General features: G+C 34.2%; 1 protein-coding gene across 1 annotated transcript; it reads left to right on the forward strand.

Moving 5' to 3' along the window:
* The first annotated feature begins 5,498 nt into the window (after positions 1-5,498).
* ATLIG4 (DNA ligase IV) lies at positions 5,499-23,399 on the forward strand. The gene is made up of 25 exons (XM_088809989.1): positions 5,499-6,078; positions 6,627-6,712; positions 6,792-6,928; positions 8,228-8,302; positions 8,564-8,655; positions 9,006-9,077; positions 11,903-11,982; positions 12,110-12,157; positions 12,410-12,565; positions 13,639-13,714; positions 14,274-14,398; positions 14,501-14,535; positions 14,606-14,664; positions 15,904-15,987; positions 16,422-16,517; positions 16,608-16,656; positions 16,819-16,906; positions 17,001-17,204; positions 17,559-17,684; positions 17,837-17,936; positions 18,039-18,144; positions 18,488-18,618; positions 18,765-18,926; positions 21,314-21,469; positions 22,421-23,399. The coding sequence occupies exons 1-25, from the start codon at positions 5,654-5,656 to the stop codon at positions 23,241-23,243; spliced, it is 3,591 nt and encodes a 1,196-aa protein (XP_088666115.1). The 5' UTR covers positions 5,499-5,653; the 3' UTR covers positions 23,244-23,399.
* Positions 23,400-24,403: the final 1,004 nt, after the last annotated feature.

The following is a 24,403-nucleotide window of genomic DNA, read 5'->3' on the forward strand; positions in this document are numbered from 1 at the left end:
AACAAACAACAAAAATATCTTAAATCAATACAAACCCTGAAAAGACAAAAGACAAAATTTATTGGAAATGAAATAGTGAAAAGAAAAATCCAAGAAATGTTACATACAAAAACACTTAAGGAAGAAGAAACAACGCCCACCCAAAAAAGGCAAACACACAGAAACGACAAAAAAAGAGGAAGAGAGAAAGCAGAATGATCCAAAGAGAATCGAAGGGAAAAATCACCTTGAAAACCAAAATCAACATTGAAAAACCCTTCAAAGAATTCACTAAAACCCAAAACAAATCAAGTAATCATCATGACAAAAAACCAGTGATGGACATTGAGAAGACATCCTCAAGAAACCAAACACGCAAATGTTTTCATGCCATCCACGTCAATTGGTCGTACAATCTCCGTTTGCCCATTCTAAATTCTCATAAATTAAACATTTTCACGTCACTGTAGAAAAATATAAGGAACATGGGGCAAAAAGAAAGGAATGAGGCAAGGAGGCAAAAACACTACGGCAAGAGTAAAATGATGCGGGCATGCAACCCGTCCAAGTTGAGCCCATGCCAAAAGCATACCAAACACTCAAAAACCTTCTTTAAATGGCTAGTAAAATGATGCGGGCATGCGACCCACCTAAATCTATAACATAAGCAAAAGGAAGCCCCAAAAGGGGCTTCCTCAGTCTGCCACGTTTCAGTTTTCTTATTTTACCACGTGGCACCTTACAGTGTGATTGGAAAAAACAAATTACCACTGAATGAGTCAAACAAAAGCAATGAAGAATGCTCTTAAAAGGTGCCCACGTCCAGCTTTGAGGACAGGAGGTTTAAATGGGGTTTCAAATTTATGGCAGGACTTCTAAAAGAAAACCCAGGAGGAGAACGGTGGCTAGGCTTTTTTAGATAGAGAGGAAACTAACGGCAAAAGGAAGGGGAAGAGAAGAAAAGAGGAAAGGGAAAGAAAGAGGGAGCTGCTGTCGGAAAGACTTAGTCCAACAAGGGTGACGACGTCGGGGATTGAGTGATGGAGAAAGGGGTTGGCTGCTGCCAGTGGAAGAAGAAGAGAGAAAAAATGACGAAAAGAGAAAGGGTTGGCAATTAGGGTTAGGTTAAAATTAAAATAATTTATGAAGGATAGAAAAAAAAGAAGAAGTAGGTTGGATTCATCCAAGTCCAACCCAGGTTTAGTTAATTTATTTTTTTATATATGAATTAAATTTATGAAATAAGATAAGAATAAAAAGTAAAACAATTTTTTTGATAAATAATAAAAAAATAAACAATTAACTGAATAAAGGTAATAATAACTTATCAAAATTATTGAAGGATCTCAAAACTATTTTCAGATGGTGAATTAATTCTAAATAATTATAAAAACATAAGATAAGAAAGTAGTAATTAAAATTGAAGATAATTTAGAAAATTTCATCATTAAAAATAATAAAATTTTAATAAGTGTAATTAATATTTATTTTATTTTAACTTTTTTAAAAAATTCATTTTATATTAATAATTTTATTCTATAAATTATGTAGCTTATCAATAATTACTTTATAAATATTATATTTTCTCAACATAAATTTTATTTCACTATTAGAATCATGTAATTAATAAAATATAATTATATCAACATTAGCATATATTAAGATATAAAAAACCAAATTTTTTAAAAAAATTTTACTTAGTAAGACATAAAAAATATTTTTAAAATATTAAATTTTTTAAAAAATTATCTTGAATTTATTATTATTACTATTATTTATAAATATTTTTAAATTTAAAATCATTTTTTTATTATTTTTATTTATAATATTATATAATTTAAACTTACTTTTAATAAAAAAATCAACACCCACGCAAAGCGGGGCACCACTTTAGGTATTTCTAACTGAAAGCTTGACCAAATGCTCCAAAACACTTTTCAAATGGCCACGCGTCCAACGTAAAGGTCGTCAGTTGTCGACCTTAAAAGAGCTTGCAGACGTGGCCAATTTTGGAAGCCCTTTTGAGTTTCTTTTTATGTATAACTAGATTATGGCCCGTGCGTTGCACACGAGCCTCTTTCTAGTTGTTTTTTTTTTTTCTCTTTCTACTTCTCTTCTTCTATTCTTTTTTTCTTTTTTCTTTTCTTCTTTTCTTTTTCTCTTTTTTCTTAGCCCTCCACGTGGCTAAAGGAGGAAGCCTGTCAAACCCTACTTTGTAAAATAATTATAATGTCATTCACATGCTCGATAGAATGTTTATATATTTAAGAAGTTCGAGAAATCGTTAAAAGACGATATTGCCCCTAATGGTACCATTGAGTCGATTAAGCCTCGAACTAGTTCAAATAGAAATTTTAAGGTGAAATTAAGAGTTTCACAGTTTAGGGATGACTCAAAATGGTAATTCGGAGCTCAAGGATCAATTCGGAGTCAAACCGAAATTTTCACTATCTATGGGTAAAATCGTAATTTTTCCACTCGCAGACAAAATTTGAGATTTTGAGAGAATTTAGATCACATTTGAAAAATTAGAAAATGGTATGAGTATAAAGGATGAAAAATATGTCTATAGGCAATTTTTCAAATTTTGGGGCAAAAATATAATTTTTCACTTTACGGGGCAAAAGTGTAATTTTTAAAAATTTACTCCACCAAAACTTTGGAAAAGTCTAGAAATTTCATGAAAGACATGGATAAGTGAAGAGGATTGAGTGGTAGAAAAAGAAAGTCAAAAAGATGGCTAGAAAAAAATAAAATAATAAAATATTTAAAAGGTAAATAAAATAATAATATTTTATTAAGCCTATTAAGAGGCTTGAAAATTTCAGAATTCTTCATTGGGAGGGTCAGCCAAAACCAGCAGGAGAGAGAGAGAAATAAGAACAAACCCTAGAGTGAGAAAATTCAAAGAAAAAGTGTGATTTTTCAAGGAATCAAGTGTTTAAAGGTATGATTTTTCAAGCTTAGCTCAAGATTTATCATTTCCATGCATTTCTCCTTATTTTTCATGGTTAAATTATGTGTTTTGATGATGGATTCAAATCTGATGATATGGGTTTAGAGAGAGAAAGTTGTTAGATTAATTTGATTTTGAACTATGTCAGTGTTTAGTGTTAGTTTAGCATGTTTATGAGTAAAACAACAAGAAAAATATTCATTTTCTCCATGAATTTCTCTAGGCCGAATCTAGCCAATGGTGTGTGAGGATGAGGTTGACTTTATTTTAAGAGAATTAGATGGAAAAATGATGAATTATGAGGTTGAAAATTAAATGAAAATTTTTTGTGCAAAAAAATTGAAATTTTTACCCACTAGGGGTAAAAGCGTAATTTGTGATCCGAATTGATAAATTGGACCACATTCACAGTCATTGAGGTATTGTGGATATAATTGGATAATTGAAATTGAAATGGATGGAATTGGAGTTGAATTGGAGATTTTAGAAATTTACACCGTGTATAGGTGAGTTAGGTCGTACACTGTGATTAAGCTATTGTCTAAATATTTCACACCCTATCTAGTGCATACGCATGGATAAGAGCTTGAAATAATATATATTGATTTGACACAAATTATTGAATTTTTTTGTGTCATGTATTGTGGATAGGTGGTGAGCTATCTGATACCGGTAAAAGACTACACCCGAGGACCGAGAATAAAAGTATATCTACTCCTAGTACAGTGAGTGAACTTATTATCGTCTTAATTATCTAGAGTAGTTTTATACAATTGTGTGATTTTATGAAAAATGAGTTTAAATGGTAAATTGCTATGTTTTAGGAGAAATTGTGATTTTATAAATTGATTTTATAAATTTTCTGAAAAATCGAATGCTGATTTTGAAAATAGAGTAATTGGAGACCTATACTATGATTGTGTTGTTTATCCATGATTTTCATTAAATGGCTTATGATAAATGTGGGTATGACTGGTTATTTTTATGATTTAAAGAATATGTGAACTGCTTTGATTTGCCTTGAATGTGTTAAGTGAACCATGTCATACTATTGTGATTTTATTGGTTAGTGGATTATAAAGTGGGCATTGCAGTGACGGGGGTTTAGTGGGCCAGCCTAATTAGAGGGGCACGGTTCCCAATTATTGAGCTTACCTCGATTGGAGAAGCGCGTAGGATAACTCCCGAGGTAGGATTTGAGTACACTTCACGCTGGCCACCACGTGAAATTGGGACTCAGCCAACGCCAAGGAACGGTTGTGTTGTCAGAGGTGAAATGTGTTTGTGTGTGTGAAAATAAACAGCCTTGGCGGTCTCGGTAAGATGCCTTCGCGGGGTATCCTCGAGAATGGATTTTTGGCAAGGGCCAAGTTTTTGAAAAGTGCATAAGCCATGTTGAGTAATTGGATGAAATCCAATTATTTATATGGGTTGGGATGAAGTATTTTAATTGTCTCCTATTACTCGGCTTTAGATTATTTTGATGATGTTTGTCTACTCACTGAGATTTTATAATCTTACCCTTTTTTCCTATACATTTTTCAGGCTCAGAATAGACAGTAGACTGTCAATTGCATCGAGAAGTAAATTTCGGAGTTGCATCATAGAAAGTAAGGTTATAGACTTAAATCTTCTCAGTTATTTGGGGGCCCACGTGTCATTGTAATTTAAATTGCATACTCTAGTTTTTTATATTACAGCATGTATAAATTTATTTTGTTTTTATGTGCAGAAAATTAATTTTTGATGTTTCAAATATATATATATATATATTGTTTTACATTAAAATAGATAATTTTAATTAATATTTTTATTTTATTTTATTATTAAAAAAAGGAAAAAAGAGAGAGGAATGGAAAAACTGGTACAAAAGTCTTGCGAGGTCTCGAAAGGCATTCGGGGGAAGAATGTCTGTCGAGGCTTCGCGGCGGTTGTCACGGACTCGATGAGAGTTTCGGGTTGTGACAAAGCCCCAAAGAGGCTTCCTTTTACTTATATTATAGATTACAAATATAAAAGATATAATATTTAAAATATCTTTAAATTATTTTAAAAATTTTAAATAAATTTTTATTCTTTTATTACATTAAATCGAATTTTGTGTTTTTATTTTAGATTAAATAAATCTTATGACTAAAAGTTAAATAATTGTCCTTTATCAAAATGTCACTTGTAATTTTTATATTATTTGGTATTGACATGACATGTTAACATATTAGAGTAGATGGTAAAATGACATGTAAACATAAATATTTGATATTTGTTACCTTTTAAGTCAATTTTACATTCGAAGTTAAAAAATGACATTTTGATTAATATTAAAACTTAAAATCTATTTGTTTTAAGATAAAAATACAATCAAAGAAAAAAAAATTTATTGAATTTTGTTGAATATTATAAATATTTTTTGTGAGAGAAGAAGAAATAGAACCCATATTCTTTTCTTTGAGGATGGAGATTATCAATAATCAACAAGTAAAATAGTCAAATGCACATGTTTAAAATTTTTTTAAAGCATATGTATATTTATATTTTTCAAGTCTAATTTTGTTTTATGATTTTTATATTTTAAACGATGAGGCGATACTCCTTCCTCTGCAAGCTATGGAAGCAAATAGAATTGTAGCGAATTGTAGCGGTGGGTTTCAATTTTAAAAAGTAGCTGCTTCTTCTAACAGCAAAAGAATTAGAGAAGCAGAAGAAGAAGGGGAAAGAAAAATGACGGAGGAAATCAAGTTGAGCGTGGTAGTGAGCCTCTTCTCTTGGATCCAGAAAAGCAAAACATCAGCCAAGAAGCGGTCCAAGTTTCGAAAATTCCTAGACACCTTTTGCAAGCCTTCCGACTACTTCAGCGCCATGCGGCTTATCCTTCCGTCGCTGGACAGAGAGCGTGGCACATACGGCCTCAAGGAATCGGTGCTCGCCATCTGCCTCATTGACGCTCTTGGCATGTCCAGGGACTCCCCCGATGCTCTCCGTCTTATCAATTGGCGCAAAGGTGGTGCAAACACCGGCGCCAATGCTGGAAACTTCGCTCTTGTCGCCGCTGAGGTTCTGCAGCGTAGGCAGGGAACGGCTTCCGGTGGACTCACCATCAAGGAATTAAATGACTTGCTTGATCGCTTAGCTTCTGCTGAAAGCAGGTAATTTTCCATTTTCATTGATTCACCTAATAATAATTCGATTTTTGTGGTTCCAATTTGCTTCTTGTTTTCGCTGTTGGCTTTTTACTTCTTCCGAAGCTACTAGCAAAAATTACTATTATGTTTGGCAAAAAACGATCCAAGAGTTCAAATGTTTCATTGAGTTAAATATATTTCTTCCATATAAAACTAAAATTACTCGTGTTGTGTTATTCATAATAATAGAAACATTGAATTTCCAACAACATTAGTATTTAATTTTATCCAAAGACATTTTTTCCCGCTTTTTCTTCAAGAATAAAAGCGTGATAATCAATCGGAGGCTAATAATTCCAACGTTATGTTTGTTACTCCTGCCTTCCCTCTGTTAGTAGTCCATCCAACTATTTTGAATTCATGGACGGTGTAGGGCTTAAACTGGTTTGTTTTTGTATAAATAAGCACTTTTGGCTTCCAGAAGCAAAACACAGGTAGAAAAAAGTAATTATCAAAATGTTGTGAATGCATGACGCTGATATTTTGTTCTATCTCAACGTCTTTGACATCAGGGCCGAGAAGACAACAGTCCTTTCTTCTTTGATTAATAAGACAAATGCACAGGAAATGAAGTGGATTATCATGATAATTCTAAAAGGTACTATCAATAAGCATCTTAACTCATAAATTTTTTGTTCACTATGTAAGCTTTGATCTTTAGCTTAATTTTCTGGCAGATCTCAAGTTGGGAATTAGTGAAAAAAGCATATTTCACGAATTTCATCCAGATGCCGAAGACTTGTTTAATGTCACATGTGACCTAAAAATGGTTTGTGAGAAGTTGAGGGATCGTAGTCAACGTCATAAGCGTCAGGTGTGTTATACATGTTGAACCAACTCTCTGAATCTCTATAAACTTATACTGTGTAGTGAATTTTTGTAGAAAGTTGGGAACTGCTTCTATCCCGTTAAGTCTTTAATATCCGATGCATTTTAAATTTTTGTTGGCCTCTTGTGTTGTAAGGTTATGGTTTCAGTTGAGGAGCTTTCTGTTCTGATGAAGCTTTTTGTTTCCCTTTTCTTTATCTCTTTAATTGCTTTTTTATTTTCTCATTCCTTCTCTTTCTTCTTCTCTTCTTAAGCTTCCTCATATTGGACTTAGTTTTTGGTGAGCTTACCATTTGCAGTTGTCCTTGCCAGAATTTGTTATGTGAATATAAGTGGAATTCTTTCTATGTTTTTTTTAGAGACCAAAGGTTGATGTTCTGTGATGTGATTTGAAACTTAAGGTTGGTGAATATTGGGATATATATCGATGCTATTACACATGGAGGGCTGGTACTGTATTGGCCCTATAATGTGGTCTCTCTCTACTGGTTTGTGGTGGGTTTTCTTATGCTGCAAAGTATGAATGAGATTTTTTGTCTTTATACTTGGGCCAAAGGGCATGGCATGGCTAGGTTAGTAGTGAAGAGAGGATGATTGTGGCTGGCGAAGAAAGATGAGAGTGGTGGTGGAGAGGAGGATGGAGAAAGGGGCACTGAGGTTGAGAAATGAGATGTTTAACTCATGGGTTCTGTTATTGCCTTCTTTTTTTTTTTTTTTCCAATTCATTTCCTATTCCTTAATCACTTTCCTCTGCCCTTTCTCCATTTGTTTGGAATTAATTTTTCCACCGCATGGTAGCATTTTGTTTTCTTTATTTCAATTACTCATATAGGCAGCATCTCATTAAATTTAAATGTGGTAATAATTCTCTTGCAAATATTATAGAAGTTTACTTTATTTTAAAAATAGAATTTTAGGGGTTAATTACAGCCAAATAAAAATTTATGGCTCAATTGAATAGAATAGAAGTACAAGGGCTTAATTCCACAATTCAGATCATTTTAAAGGTTTTTTTTTTCTCTTTTAGAAAGGCACATAGGAGCAAGGAAAAGTGGCACCTGCATGTGCTGTAAGAGCTTTTTTAAATCACATATCCTAGTATGTATTTAAGAAGTAAGTTAAATGTTGCCAAAAATGACATCTTGAATGGGAAAATGTATCATTTTCAAACTCATGGGAAAAGTCATAATTAGGCTATATTGATCATGGTGGAATTTTTTTTCTAGTTAACCCAACAAAATATTAATATTATGTATTTGTTTAAGTGACGATAGTCTTTTTGCAGGACATTGAGGTTGGAAAGGCAGTGCGACCGCAACTAGCTATGAGAGTCCGTGATGCGGCTGCTGCATGGAAAAAGGTTTGATTTATCATAGTTGGCTTGTGTTTCAAGAAGTGACAGCTCATCTTTGTCCCAAATATTTGGGAATTTTTTGGAGTAATAATAGCCATTATGATTTTATTCATGATGACATCATAATACAAGCTTGTTTAAGATTCTTGTTACTGTTAGTTTCTATGTGATTCTATTTATTGATTTCTCTTATCATAATTTCGTTTTTTCATTTTAAATATTTATCTATCTTAGTCAATAATTTTTAGTTGTTGTCCTCTTTCATAGCTTCATGGTAAGGAGGTACTTGTTGAGTGTAAATTTGATGGCGATCGCATTCAAATCCACAAAAATGGAACTGAGATACACTACTACTCCAGGTGGGTATATGTTCAACGAACTTGTTTACACCTTTATTTTTTTCCTATCTCGCATTAATATCTAAGAATTTTGAGGTTTGTATGACTGAAGTATGGCATACCTTTTTTGGTAATTGCACCTCCCCTGAAAGTGAAGATCTCATCTTCATGTCTCTTCTTCCTAAACTACCAAAATAGGAAAAAAGTGAGAAAAAAAAAGAAAAATAAAATGGTTGTTCATATGGCAATTCCCTCCAGAAAAAAGTGCTTTTCTGTTTATATGAATTTATGTGAAGAAAGGAATATTCAGTAGCTTGCTAAGCACAAGCATTTTGTAAACTCTATAAATATTCTTGTCTCTCTCTCAACAGGAATTTTCTTGATCACTCTGAATATGAGCGTGGGATGTCAAACATTATTGCACAAAATATTCTGGTTGATAGGTAAGCATTTGCTAGTTTTGTTATGGTACAACTTGTATTATTTCAGAAGGTTTGTCGTTCACTTGTATTCTATTTTTCTTTCCAACAAACTCCTGTTCAGACTACCCCTCTTCACGCTTCTTGGGCTATATATTCTAGCATACATGATTGTTTATTTTTCCTTGTTTCTTTTATCTAAAGAATAGACCAACTTTATTTGAGTTATCTATGCTAGTACATAAAGGTAAAGTAATCATTTGATCACTGGAACTCAAACATGTTTCTTCTTGAAAACAATAAAATCCTAGTATACCCCTTGCACAGTGGAACTCCAATGATAGAACAAGGTTGTTGAAGTCTTTCATCTCACCTACAAGACATTAATTCATTCGTGTTCTAGGGTTCTTCAATTCTCTCCATCTCCATAATCCATTTTATATCCCATTGTAAGAAGTTTTAACCTTGCTGAAAGAAAAATAGAAAAAGGACATAGGAAACTTATAAGATATGGATGATGAGGCAAAGGACACAGCAAACTTATGAGACAACGGATGATGAAGCATTTTTAATACAAAGAGAACCAAAAAGTACATGTCAAATGAACAGCTAGATAATCAATTTTGTGGAGCTGACAGGATCTGTGCTCTATGTGAAGGACACCTAGGATTGGCAGTGAAAACCTTCCCTTATAGATGTTTCCTTCTCGCTAAGATCAAGTTTCTGGCTAGGTTTTTCCAGGAGAAAATCCACTGGAATTGAGAAGATGATGAGAGGTCTTGGAATTTTCTGAATTAATTTCTATATTGAAGGATTGATGAAGTTTTGTGCGCTGTTGTTGATCGTATGGCTAAGTCGCTATCCAGAAAGGTACAGGAGTGAGACACAACCCTATAAATTGCTTCCTAAAGTCTTCTGGAACTGAAATATTACTGTGCTTTATGAGGACATCTTATTGTAGCTGTTCAAGCAAAAGTCAAATTGACGGGCCACTTGACTCTTCTGGTCACAGTAGATTTCTACCCAGTTAGCATGATTCCCAATCTATAATAACATCAAGTCTGACAATAAGCAAGTCCTGGAACAGAATGGAACTATAATCCACTCTTCAAGATTCAATGTAGATAGAGAACCTACTCAGAAGTGAAACTGATTCTATCTGAAGATAGCTCAAGTTTCAAGATGACAGTTTGGTTGTTTTGCTTCAGAAAACTGCATATGACATGGCCTTTTGCTGACTTATGAATATAAATCCTCTAACTCCAAAAGAGACTCGTTACAATGAGAATTAAGGAACTGTATTAGAAATAGCCATATTACTGAACTTAAGTTTTTCATTCATTGCAAATGTTGCCCTCCAAGTTGAGAACCGTTGCTTGTGACCAATAGAGGCATGAATGGCTTAAACGCACTGCAAATGTTCTTATTCTTTTTTATACTTTTAAGGCTTTATGGCAGCAATAAATTGTGATGCTGCAACTTGGTATGGTCAAAGCAGTGACTGCTTCCAAAAAAAAGAAAAGCCCTTTCCTCCCCCCAGTCCTTTTTTAAAAAAAGAAAATTTAAAAATTGAGATCCTTAAGATACCTTCATTTACGTGAAATGTTCCCCCTTGTTGCATCTTTCTCTTTCTAAATGCCTAAACTTTTCAAAGAAGCTTTTTATTAATTTTCTGTAAGTTCTCATCTTTTAGGAAAATTGGAGGTTGTATACTTATTTGTTTTTAGGATGGTATTTTTTTGAAAGTTTAAGGAAACCACTATAACCTTTTCTTCTTGTTAACCTTCCTTCTCATAGAAGGCCAATGCTTTTTTATCTTTTCTTCAAGTTATATGAGTCTTGTGGTCCCTTAAGTTGCCTCCCTTCATTCTCATCCTCCATTTTTGAAGAATCATTTCTGCCTTTCAGATTCTTTTGTGCTGAATAATGCTATAGATGGTTCATTTTGATGGGGTAATTGGGTAAATCTTATGATCTAATCTTACTGGTCAAAGTCAAAGGAAAGATAAGGTATTTCAGAAACCTTGCTGATTTCTTCTGGAATAAATGATTCTGGAAGTATTAGCATACTGGCAATTGTTTGAGTCTCATAAATCCTTGAAGTTCCCTTTCTTTCATTTGTCATTTCCTAGGAATTATTTCTGCTCTCTAGGTTGTTCTATGCCGAAGAATGCAGTATATGATTCATGCTGATGAGGTAGTGCTCCTGTGATCTAATCTTCCTAGTCAAAACCAAGGGGGAAAAAAAGAGTATTCTAGAATCTTGATTGGATTTTTAAAAACATGACTTCTAGGAAGTATTAGGGTTTTAGATTATTTTCTATATGCAATTGCTGTCAATATCTTTTGTTTTCAGGTAGAAGTAGAATGAGGTTCAACAAACAATGACTGAAGCTGAAATAATGAAAACAATTCACTGATATGTCTTTGACCATGAGTATCCTGTGCAGGACAGAGCTAATAGTTTATTTCAAAGGGGCCATATACCATTACTTGAAAATAGTGTAAGAAGAGGGGAAAAAGGTCATCTGGACTATGTATTATTTCTGTTTAAGTATAGTACTTTTCTAGGCAATATATCTATTGGTGCCTTTGGAAAGGGTGAGATTCAGTTGCATCAACAAATCCTTAAAGAGAACAATTTCTGTTAACAAAACTTTGATAAATCTTTTAATTTACATTCACGAAATCTCAGAAGGGTTCGATTTACATATTGCTCGAGGTTTTCTTTCGATGATGCAATACAATGTTTTCCCAGATTTGTGAGGTGGTTTCCATGCATGCTATGCCTAGTGCATATGGGACATTTCTGATGTGCATCAACTTTTTTTCCTTGGAATGTTTTATAGGTGCATACTTGATGGAGAAATGTTAGTTTGGGATACCACTTTGAGTCGGTTTGCTGAGTTTGGATCAAATCAAGAAATAGGTTCTTTTGCTTTGTTTTTCTTATCCTCATATTTGTTTTTGCTTGTCTTCTCATTTTGCTACCTCTTTATCTTGCAGAATTTATCATTATTAATGTGTTTATGACAATTATTATCTGTTGTTGACAGCCAAGGCAGCAAAAGATGGCCTTGACAGTGACAGACAGGTTTTATGTTGTAGAGAACTTGTTTTTCTTATTACTAATTACTATTGTAGAAAAATTTTCTTGAAGTTTCATGTGTATCTTATATTTTCTTTTCTCTTTCTTTGGTGCAGTTATGCTGTATCCTTTCATGTTTGACTTGAAATTAGGTTCAGATTTTGCTTTGAAATCAGTTGATATTGTTACATGGGCCCAAAATAAATTTACTGACCTGTGTCTTTGGACATGCAAGCTTTTAAAATGACCTTGACTTGCTATGGGCTAGATGTTGCATTTGATATTCTTTATGTTGGAGACACTAGTGTCATTCACCAGAGCTTGAAGGAACGGCATGAACTTCTTCAAAAGGTTGTGAAGCCTTTGAAGGGTCGTTTAGAGATTTTAGTGCCTTATGGTGGTCTTAATGCTCATCGCCCTCCTGGTAAAGAATACGGATAATTCAATTTCCTAGTATTTATGTTTATGTTGCATAGCTACCATATCATCAACAATAATGAGAATTGAGTATACTCTTTTCCTGTACTGGGTATTACAAATCTTTTGTTCTTCAATTTGGCCCTGATTATTTATGCAAATGCGACTTTTTCTTAAGAAATTTTTTGATTTGGGGAAAGGGATTTGAACTGCCCTTTGAGCAGGGGAAAACATGCACTTACAATTGAGTCAAATGCTTGGGTGCATATTTCTTAAGAACATAATTGAAGAATCTGGCCTGCCAAAATTTATAATTTTGTCCCTTTACAGAATTAGGGAGGACTTCATTTTTGTCATGTTTTAAGGCTAGAACCATGATGATAGATGTGAGTTAGTTCATATTTGTTAATTAACATGAAAAATTATTGTTTGTGGAAAGGGGTTGTGGGGTGCAGGAGGGAGGGGTATGCTAAGAGGCTTGTGTTGGCATTGTTCCTGACTGCCGTGTCTCAGCTAAAAGAAATCATTAGAGGATAATACTTATAGAAGTGTATGCCAGGTTATATTATGTTCTTTAATCCCATTAATTCCAATTCATTTTGGAGAAATTTCTAACAGCTTGCAGCTACTGCTGTTAGTAAAACTAAGTTTTTGGTTCACATGCAGAACCAGGCAGTAGTGTGCTCTCTGGGAAAGAAAAAGGGGGAGGGAGCAGGGGATTAGTGTCGCCATGTTGGGGAAGTTGGAGGGAGTAGGGTTGTTTATTGCCAATCTCTAGTCACGTAGTTAACAAATGCAAATGCAGTTGGAATGTTAATGACCAATGGTTCAGTTGGTTCTGTTTTACTTCCTCTGTGAAATCTTGAAACTTCATTTCTAACTGTTTTAGTCTTAATCTGATGTTTATTTGCTGTCTTAACCTACTGCAATTGTGGGCCATTATTTATGTACTTAATGTCCTCAACATACTGTTTGGTGAATATTGTATAGCTTGAAGGGTTTTCCCATGACTACCTGATTTGTGTGTAATATTTTCTACTTATGAGAAGAGCGGCAATCATTCCTATGCTCATCATGTAGGGGAGCCTTGTTGGTCATGTCTTGCGTACAGTGTGGATGATGTGGAGAGATTTTTCAAAGAAACGATTGAAAATAGGTCAGTCTTTTTCAAAAGCTTTTGATATGTATGTACGAATGTACAGACATACATATGTCTTAAATATATATATATATATGAGAATTAATTGATTCTTACTTCTCTGATAATTAAATATTTTATTTAATATATAATTTCTTAATATTAATTAATGTTTTATAAAATTATATTATTAAATATGAAATTATTTGATATTTGATATTTATGTTATTCATATTTTATATATTTATAATGCTATTATTTAAATATTATTAAATTGTGATATGATTAAATAATACCACTTAATATTATTATTAGATAATATTAAATAATATTATCATTTGAATTATATAAAATTAACTTGTTTAAGTAAAATGAAAGGAACATTTTTGAAAGCAGAAAACAAAAAAAGTAAAGAGAAAGCAATCCTAAATGCACCCTAGTTTTTCAAATAGCTTCAAACATGCATTTGGTGTTTTAAATAATTTACCTATTCTATCTATTATTAATTATTTTGTCTCATCCATCCTTATTATTATATTTTGGTTCTGATATGTTCTACTGCTTCTTATCATCTTAGGGATGAAGGTATTGTGTTAAAAGACCTTGGTTCCAAATGGGAACCAAGTGATAGAAGTGGGAAGTGGTTGAAGTTAAAGCCTGAGTACATTCATGCTGGTTCTGACTTAGATGTTCTCATTATTGGTCTGAAATATTTCTCTTTATGTTTTTGTTTCCTTTCTTGCCATCTAATGCATTTATTTCAAGACCATTAGCAATTTCTCACATGCATTTCAAGGTTTTTAGGAGGATATTATGGCTCTGGACGTCGAGGAGGGGAGGTTAGTTTTTTTATCCTTTTTCCTTATTTGTTTTTTCTTTTCCATACTTATTTATGTGGCACTTTTGCAGGTAGCTCAATTCTTAGTTGGCTTAGCAGATCGTCCAGACCCAAATGCTTATCCCAGGCGGTAGTATTTAGCTGCTTCCTCACCTCTAAGCTCCAGCTGTTCACAATTGGTTAAATTAGTGAAATACATACATATATAACATCTTGTGCATGATCACAGAAGCCTGTATGATTGCATATTGTTACTTTTAATTTTAATGTTATATATTATGGTCGATTGGCCTTGGGCTATACAACAAGTATTAGCTCTTTGCCATCTATATAAGCCCACACTCATGTATATTTGAACCTGAGACCTGAAAAAATCTTTTGTTCTAAGCATTGAGGCGTTTGGGAGACTGCAGACGTTTGTTCCCTTCTTCAACTCCTCCCTCTCCTAGTTCCTTTGAGCCTTTATAACAAAATAGCTGGGCCTTAAATGCTCAGAGGGCCAGTGAATAGCCTTTCACTTTCAGCTGAATGAACCTTTATGAGGTGAATACTTTGGCATAGGCATGAGACACTCGACAGGTGACTTGTAAGTTGAATGGACTCTCTCTAAGACCAATTCATGTGGAACATGATTAGTTCTGTATGCCTTGGAGGAAGAAAATTATTTCTTTTAATTTTTAATTTTTGAAACCCTTTTCCAGAGGTAAGTATGCTACTTCAATAGGATTTAGCTAAGTTGGATGTTGTGCCTAAGTGGACACCCTGATAGTTAAAACTTGAGACATCAACTACGAGGTTTTAGGTTTGAATCTTGGGTGGGGAGGATGGGGTTTTATGCAATGGGAGAGAGCTACCACTCTTTTTTGTAGCTTAACCGCAATGGTCTTTTGCATGTACCATAAAAGGAAACACCAGTATTGGGATGTTATCTATTAAACAATCTTAACATCAATTATCATAATGATATCTTATTTCAATTATTTAATTTACTTATTCTTGATTGATATGAATTTTTAATATGAATTACAAAGTGGAATTTATAAAACTAGAATTTTTGAATATAACTGTATATTCAATATAATATTGCTAGAAAATAACAAATATTCTTTTTAATAATTTTATAATTCAAAGGAAGTTTGTAAGTTGGTCCTCATCAATTGACCGTGCCATTATCTTGAGTAACCTAGACTAGACTAAACTCAAATAAATCTGCATCAAGGCTTCAGCTGCTGTTAACAATGACAATTAAATCCTTCTTGATATTTTTAAGTGTTTTTCCATGCAATATTAAAAAACCTGAATAATCATAAGAGAGGTTTGTTCACTAGGCATAATCTGCCAACTATCTAATCAGGTCCTTTTGTTGCAGATTTGTATCCTTCTGCAGAGTTGGTACTGGGCTGGCTGATGATGAATTGGAAGCTGTTGTAAACAAATTGAAGCCTTATTTTAGGTACCTTTCAGGTAAACTAGATCTTAGGAGAAGATGGTTGCTTCCATTGTTGAATGAGCTGTACTTAATAGCCATGGAAGTGACAAATAGCTTTTGCAGTGAGCGTAACTACCACTCACTGGCCTTATGACCTTAGGAAACAAAAATCAACCTTGTTAATAATGTTTACTACTTAAAATTGCTTTGTTTAAGGCTCAGTGTGGCCTTGAGTATCATGTATCCAGCTGATGAAATTCAGGATAGACACACATGCATGAATGGACATACGTATTGATGAGATTATGCTTGAATCAAACAACCAGGGATGAATTCCTTGACTATGTCACAATCTGGAAAAAGACATACTCTTAACTGAGAATCTTAGGTTGTTCCTCTTTTTTTTTAATCTGGGGAGACTTATTTATATGATTTACTTACCTGTTATGTTGTCTCAGGAAATATGAATACCCAAAGAAGACGCAACCTAGTTTTTATCAAGTTACAAATAACTCAAAAGAGAGACCTGATGTTTGGATTGAAAGCCCGGAGAAGTTAGCATTTCTTTATTGTGCTCTTATGCTGGAAAAATTGTTGGTTTTTGGTAGCAATGTTTACTCTTTATGTTCTATTTCTTGTTGCAGATCAATCATTCTTTCTATCAACAGCGATATCCGGACCATAAGGTCTGAGGTGTGTCTTTATAGCCATTATTATTTAATTTATATTTTGCACAAGCAACAGAAATAAAATCTAACTCTAGTTCTTGGTCTTTACTTTTTTCCTGGTTTCATTTAATTGTTTTGCAACTTTTCTCTTACATATGTTTATTTATGTTTTGTTTGATTTTTTCAGGTATTTGCTGCACCATACAGCCTGAGATTTCCACGTATCGATAGAGTGAGATATGACAAGCCTTGGCATGAGTGCCTTAATGTGCAATGTAAGGGTTTATATAAAATTGTTGCACCATTAATGAATTTCTCCTATTGAGGCTAATAATATGTCCTTTTTGTAAATTACTTTTGTTGTTTCAGCATTTGTAGAACTTGTGCATTCAAGTAATGGTACCACTCAGAAAGGGACAGTACAGGGAGATGCGCAAGATGGTAAATCAAGACACAAGGAACACACTAGAAAGGCAGAGAAAAAGGCTGTCTCAATCGTTCCTTCTCATTTTATTCAAACTGACACATCTAGTGTGAAGGGGGAAACCTTAATATTTACAAATCTTATTTTTTGTATCCTTCAATGGGATTGCTTAGTTAGCTGTTTCATTATCTTCTATGTCCTCTGTGTGTGTGTGTATTTATTTGTGTGCATGTGTGTGTCTCTTACTCTCTCCCTCCTTCCTTTTTCTACAAATTTCTTCTCTCCCCCGTTTCCCCAACTTTTCAAGATTCTGCTTCCTTAGCAAACTTATATAAGCAAATAATGATTGGATTTTCGTATACATTCCCTTACAAAAATGATGGTCTTATTAGGTGCTGATAACTTTGATATACCATTAACGGACCTGACATTTATACTCACATGGTGTACTGCAAAATCCACCCTTTAAAGTTTTATTATTTAACTTGCCTTGACATGTACAGACTTTGTTAATGTGCCTCCAACCTATTCTCTTGATTCATTTCACAAAATTATTGTGGAGCATGGGGGAATGTTCTCAATGAATTTGAACAAGTCAGTTACCCATTGTGTTGCGGCTGAAAGCAAAGGTCTCTTTTTCTCTCTCCTTCTCTCTCTCTCACACACACATGCACACTCACACCCACACACAACCATGTCCATATGTGTGCTTGCATTGAAACTTCTGTGCACCAGCAATATTTCTAGGCTGAATAATAAAGTTAACAAGAAAATATGTCAGGGATTAAGTATCAGGCAGCAAAGCTTCATGGAGAAATTATCCATTACTCTTGGGTCTTGGATTGTTGCTCACAAAAGATGCTTCTTCCTTTACAGCCAAAGTAAGGCTTAGTTTCATGAAATGAGCACCCTCTCCCTTCTCCCTCTTCTCTCCTTTCTTCTTTTCAGCCAAAATGCCTTTGACTGTATGTTTTCTTTTAAAGGTACTTTCTTTTTCTTTCTGAATCATCAAAAAAGAAGTTACAGCAAGAAGTTGATGAATATTCTGACCCTTATTATTGGGACCTTGACCTTGCAGATATCAAACAGGTATATTTATATTCCAGTACTTCATTTCTATTTAGATCTATTTGCATATTGCTGCATTAACTATCACTAGGTTGATGCACCCGAGCATTTGGCTCATTAGTTGGTGCATGATCCCCTTGCTTAAAGAGCAAGGTTCGAATCGCCCCTCCCTCAATTATAAAAAAAAAAAAAAAAAAAAACTATCACTAGGTTGACAGCCATCGGAAAACAAGAAATTAAGAAATGCATTTTTAATGATAACCTTTAATGTTGCTTTTAAATATTTGGTGTTTGAACTGCTATATTTTTATGGAGCAAACTTTTGATGAAAGATATGATTACTATTCCATTTTTCATTTTTCAGCTCTTAAACAATATCCAAAGGTCAGAAAATGCCAACACGATTGACTATTATAGAAAGAAGTACTGTCCAAAGGAGAGGTGGTCAAGTTTTCATGGCTGCTCTGTTTACTTCTACTGTTCAGCTCAGTCATTGTAAGATATATGACCATCATGATTCCACATATATCTTGTTTATCTGTCTTTATTCATTGAATCTCTTTAATAGGTGTTTTAGATCATTACTATCCAGTTGGTTGTCTATTTCCTTTCTCATAGCTGTACCTAACCATTTTATATAGGAAAGCTGATTGGCAAGTCATGTTGAGACTCACACTGAGGAGGTTAAAGCTTGAAGTTTTAATGGGTGGTGGCAAAATCAGCAAGGATCTCAAGCATGCTACCCATTTGGTAATCCTATCAGTGCCAGGATTGGATGTGGACTTTGATTCTCTTATTAAGAGGTAATGTATGGCTAACACAATTGTGTTTGATGGTTAATGCCATTTGGTGCCTCATAGTGAGGTTTTCTGACTAGTTTATGGATATTGGACCTTCCTGGTCACAGCAATATGTTATACCTCTAAGAAAAAATAGATATTGGAATATATTGGAACTAAATTATGAAATTGAAGAGCAATTATTTTGTGTAGTTTTTTTCCCTTTTGGGTGATATTAGCATCAGTAATTTGTATCGTAATGTGGCATGATCTCATGGACAAATGAATTAGCGAGAAATGATAAGGTACATGCCCACATTGTGATTGAGGACCGTCGTCTATATTTTCGAAGAACACTTGTGGACTAAAATTTAGAAAATAGGGTCTTTGTTATTTAGACTTCTTTATTGGACTCCATTTTATGTGTTATGTGGACTTCATTTTAATTTTATGAAGCTCATATAAATAGGTGTCTGTATAACATTTGAGGAGGGGTAGCTTTTGCTAATTTGAGATATTGAGATTTGTAATTTGAATATTAAAACTTCACTTTTGGGTTTTGACTATTGAAATTTCATATCACTTTTTGAGCTTTTATTTTGAAATTATCGGTTTTAAATCACTTTGTTGTTTGAAAATTTTTATTTTTCCAGTTTTGAGATTCAGGAGGTATTTTCATTTATCAAGATTGGGCCTCAATTTTTTGAATCTAATTGCAACTTTGTTACTTTGATATTGTCTGTACATGGTTCTCACCATGAGTGATTGTACTTAAAATAACTTACGATAATAAATGGTTCATTGATCATGTTATTTTTTATTCAGTTGAGATATTCCGATTTGGCTTATGATGGCCATGAATTGGTTTTTGTTCTTTATAATAGCATCCCTTTTTCCTATTTGCTGAGCTTTTCTTCTGGCTTAATTTTGTTGAGTTCATTTCAAACTTTACTGTGATTAAGTTATTATGATTTTTTTTGGGTGGGTAGGATTTGATTTAGAAAAAAAATGCATGAGAAGGATTTTTAAGGGTAGTCTTATGTGCTTTGTTCATTATAAGATTCAGGAGTGTTATTCATTTACCAAGATTAGACTCTAATTTGTCAAATTTAGTTGCGCTTTCTATTACTTACGGTTTTTAAACTCTGCATGGTTTACTTCAAAACTCATTGTACTGGATAACATATAAATAGCAAAAGGATTATTGATCGTGCTGAATTTGAATCATTTGAGTATAATATTTTGGCTTATGACTGCCACAATTTGTTTTTTATCCTTTTCAACAGTCTCTACTTTGTTTAGTACTGTAGTTTCATTTGAATGAGTTCATTTAGAAACTTTAGCATAATGACTATTGAATTATGGATTTTAGAGTGGCAAGCCTGACTCATACCCGAATCACCCATGCAATACCAAGCTTATAACTCTATACAAATTGATTTAAAAGGCCTACCTGAGCCTGAACCTCATTGTCAACTACAAGGGACACTTGAAGCGTCCAGATCCTAAGCAAACTGGACTTTAATTGATCCAAGGTAGACCTGACAAGAGCTGCTTGTGTGCTACCTTCAATGAGTCTGATAATGATGTCTTCCAAATACACTTAGACCAAATTTGGATGCGTCATTTTAGAAGGGATTTCGTTTTGAAAGAGGATTTTAGATTTTGAGAATTGAATTGCCTTATTCAGGCAAAAGACGAGGGAGAATTCTAAAATGTTTGTAGGATTTTAAACAAGTGTTTTAGAGACCTAAAATACATGATTCATTTTGAGGCTGAATTACACAGATGCTTCATTCTTCATGCTGCACACCAAATAGATGATAGAGAAACTCTCCCTTCACTGGATTCTGACCTCCCAGCTACCTCTCCAGTCAGCAACCTTGTCCTTTAATGATAAGTGGTGTCTTCCTCTCTCTGTGGCAACTTCAACCAATATCCAATTTGTATATTTCTCTCTGTTTCCAGTGACTTTCCTAGCAAAATCACTTACTCTTATGTCTGGTGTGTCTCTTTCCTACTCTACCTGTCATCTTTCTCTTTACCTTTCTTTTCTTACAGATTTGCATCTTAAGCATGGGAATTTTGATTGTTTTTGTCTTGATTTTGTGGAGAATATGATGGGTTTTCTTTGGGTCTTGGTTTGAGGATTTGAATGTGGGGGTAAGGTTCACAGATGCCATGGGAGAGGATGATTGTTGGATGTTTGATGGTTTAGAATTGGTTTTAATCGACATCATTTCTGAAGACCATAAGGCGGAATTCTATTTGGAAGAAATACCAGCCAAAGAAACAATTTACCATTCTAGAATTTGCAAATACTGTACTTTGAATTGACTTCATTTTAAAATTCTATGGTGCTTCATCCGAACACACAGGTGGGATTTTAACTTTCTTTGTTCTTTTTATAGTTTTTCTTGTGCAGAGAAACATCTTTTCTGGAAGAAGGGGTTACATGTTGTGGGATCTCAGTGGCTGGAGGATTGCTTAGAGAGGGGACAAAAGTTACAAGAAGACCTATATAGTTTGAAACTCAGTGAAGTTGAAGAAACAAACTTGTTAGAATGGTTGGTGCAAATACACTTTAAATTCATTTGTGTTCATGTGCTTTAAACATGCTATTGCCTTGTGATATGTATTTAACTTCTAGATATGAATGTTGAAAATTTTCCAAATTAGATAGTGCATAACTTCTGTACTAACTCTGATGAGATGAGATATGATTTGGGGAGATAGGGCTCTCAGCAATATGAGAAATAACACTAGCAAGTTTTGCATCTGTCTTAATATACATAGCCTTTGTTCAAACAAGTCTTTCCAGAGTTGGTAGAATCCAACTCAGTCATACTTCACACGAAAACCATATCAGATAGTGTGGTATAACTTGGATAATGAGAATATATCAGTCATTTTCACTCTCCACACCACCAATCTTTTCTCCACTTACTCTCTTCTCCTTTCCCCCGAACTCTTCCTTCATAGAAAGAGTGGGTGCCACAAAGACTAGTATTATTGTATGATACTTGTGCTCGTCCCATGACAGAATCTTAGGATGAAACTTTTGGCTTTGTAAACTCTGTGGAGTGAGCCTAGATTGGTGTTAGATGTGTATGGGTGATCCCACAATGCAAATTACCAGCGAAAATGGCAATCAGTTGCCAATAAGGATTGAGGGTAATGTAGTTCTGAGATCGAAATGTTAAAATTGACCTTATTAATGGCTGTAAGGCTTGTCTTGATTGCTTGGCATGGTTGAAGCATTCATCTATAGATCATGATGTTTCTATCGGATGGTCTGTTAAAAACGATAATGTTTTATTAGTCATAATATTTCTGCAAACTGGTCACCAGAAACCAGTCATCCAAGGAACTGCATGCATTATCTCATTTACTTGGAACTTTTGAATGGACAAGAAATTGTATGGTTTTGGCTTTGTATGATACCTTGTTCACATGTGCATCACATACGTTCCGATATGTTCTAATGAATAATTGCTTTATGTTATCTTTTTGCTCAGTGAATTAGACCAAAATCTGAAGGAAGCCATACCAGATTTCAACAGTGTTCAAAACCAGGTTATGCCTGTTTCTTGTGAAAGTCCAATAAAACAGAGAGGCAGCAAAGTTCACCTGCAAGAATCAATGCCGTTGGTCACTCCTAATTATGGCAACAGGAAAAGAAGACCTGCTGGCAAGAATGCAAAGAAAGGAAAAACAGTGGTAAGCCAATGTCGAAGGGTACCGAGACGTTGTGGAAAGATGTCTGTTAAGATAAATGAAGATGAATCAGAAGAAAGTGGTTCTGACGACAAAACAAATGTGGAAGAGATAGAAAAGGGTGAAGGGAATACTGAAGGCTTTGGAATCGTTGGTAGGGAAAATTCTGAGATTCGACGAAATCAAGTAGCAGAAGATATAGAATTATCATGCAGCGCCAAGCCAGTTGAACTGGAGGCTGCAGAAAATATGAGTAAAGAGTGGTCTGATAAAGCTCCCTCGGTTGAGATGTGTGAACCAAATAATGACCAAAGCTGCAAGAAGGCTGAGAAGTACAACCTTATGGAACTGGATCAAGAGAATTGTGGTGCGAAGTCAGAAAAGCTAGAAGTTATGGTTGATCCGGTTCAGGCCATGTTACTGGACATGATACCAAGCCTCGGGATCAAGCATGTTGAAGCTACAAACTCATTCGTTGAGAATGAAAAGCCACCTGCAGATAACAATGCTGAGATTCCAGTGGTAGAGGATGATAAGCTAGATGCAGATTTTATTGCACCGCCAGTAAAGAAAAAGAAAGTAAGTTACAAGGATGTCGCTGGAGAACTACTCAAGGATTGGTAAAAGGTTGTGCTTTGCATGGTTTTGTACATAGTTGTCTTATCAGTCCGTGTGCAGCATGTAAATCGTGGGACGACAATAGTTTTGTGTTATTCCAACCTTACTTGTACCCTTCATGTGGTATACTTATTCCATGTGTATGCTTTGCATTCCTAATCATGCTAGAGTGCTAATCAGGTTTTTGGTCAATATCTCCTTCCCGGAAAACAAGGGAATGTGCTTCCCAAGGACGAGGTGGGACAGTAGTTTTTTTCAAGCTGTGGTATTAAACAAGACAAATTTGCCTTTCGGGCATCTTTACTTGTTCCAAATGTTTTGACAACTTAGATATGGAGAGTATAGCTGGGAATCTTAGATATGGAGATGCTTGCATTAGGTATAGCTGGGAAAAAGTGGGAGAGAAACACTTTTACTTAAAGAAAATGTTAAGAGAAAACCTCTTTAACTATCTCCATATCCAAGATGTCCAGCTATACTCTTTAAAACATTTTGACAATTACATATCCCTATATATTTCTCCCTATCACAAGAATTCTTTTGTATTTTGACAACTTCACTAGGAAAGAGTGCTTGCATTAGGTAAAGTCTCATTGGAAAAACTTTGCGTTACTGGAAGAGATGGATAGTTCTACTAGCAATCAAAATGCACTTATATTTCCACTTACATCCAAGACTTGATGAAAATGATCAAAGCTTGTCAAGAGAGGATGCAAAAGTTGGAAGACAATAATAAGTGAATAATGGAGACCATATCTCAATTTGTATCATCTACTGCCACCACTTTTTAAGCTTAAATTACACATCTTAATGAGAATGCACTTGATGCAGACACTCCATTGGTTGTAAACACAAATGGGAATGGAGGAAATAGAGAAAATATTATTGATGTGATAGGTATTTGAAATCCCAATTTGATCAACGCCTTTGTGATAGTTACGCTAGCAACTACTTCTACTATAGTAATCACAGTAGCCACTGCTCAAGGTTTCATGACAAAGAAAGAGCTCCAAAGGTTACTAGATCAAAAGAATAATAGTTTAAACCTTTCTAAATTTGATCTTAAGTTGTCTTACTTAGCTAGTATAGTTGCTAAGCCATATACTAAGGATTACATTAGCTCCAAGTTCAAGCAATTTAATGGAAAGATTGTCGATGCATAGGAA

This window comes from Theobroma cacao, chromosome 9 (genome assembly GCF_053813885.1).
Source record: "Theobroma cacao isolate CCN51 chromosome 9, ASM5381388v1, whole genome shotgun sequence".
In the NCBI taxonomy this organism is placed as follows: domain Eukaryota; kingdom Viridiplantae; phylum Streptophyta; class Magnoliopsida; order Malvales; family Malvaceae; genus Theobroma; species Theobroma cacao.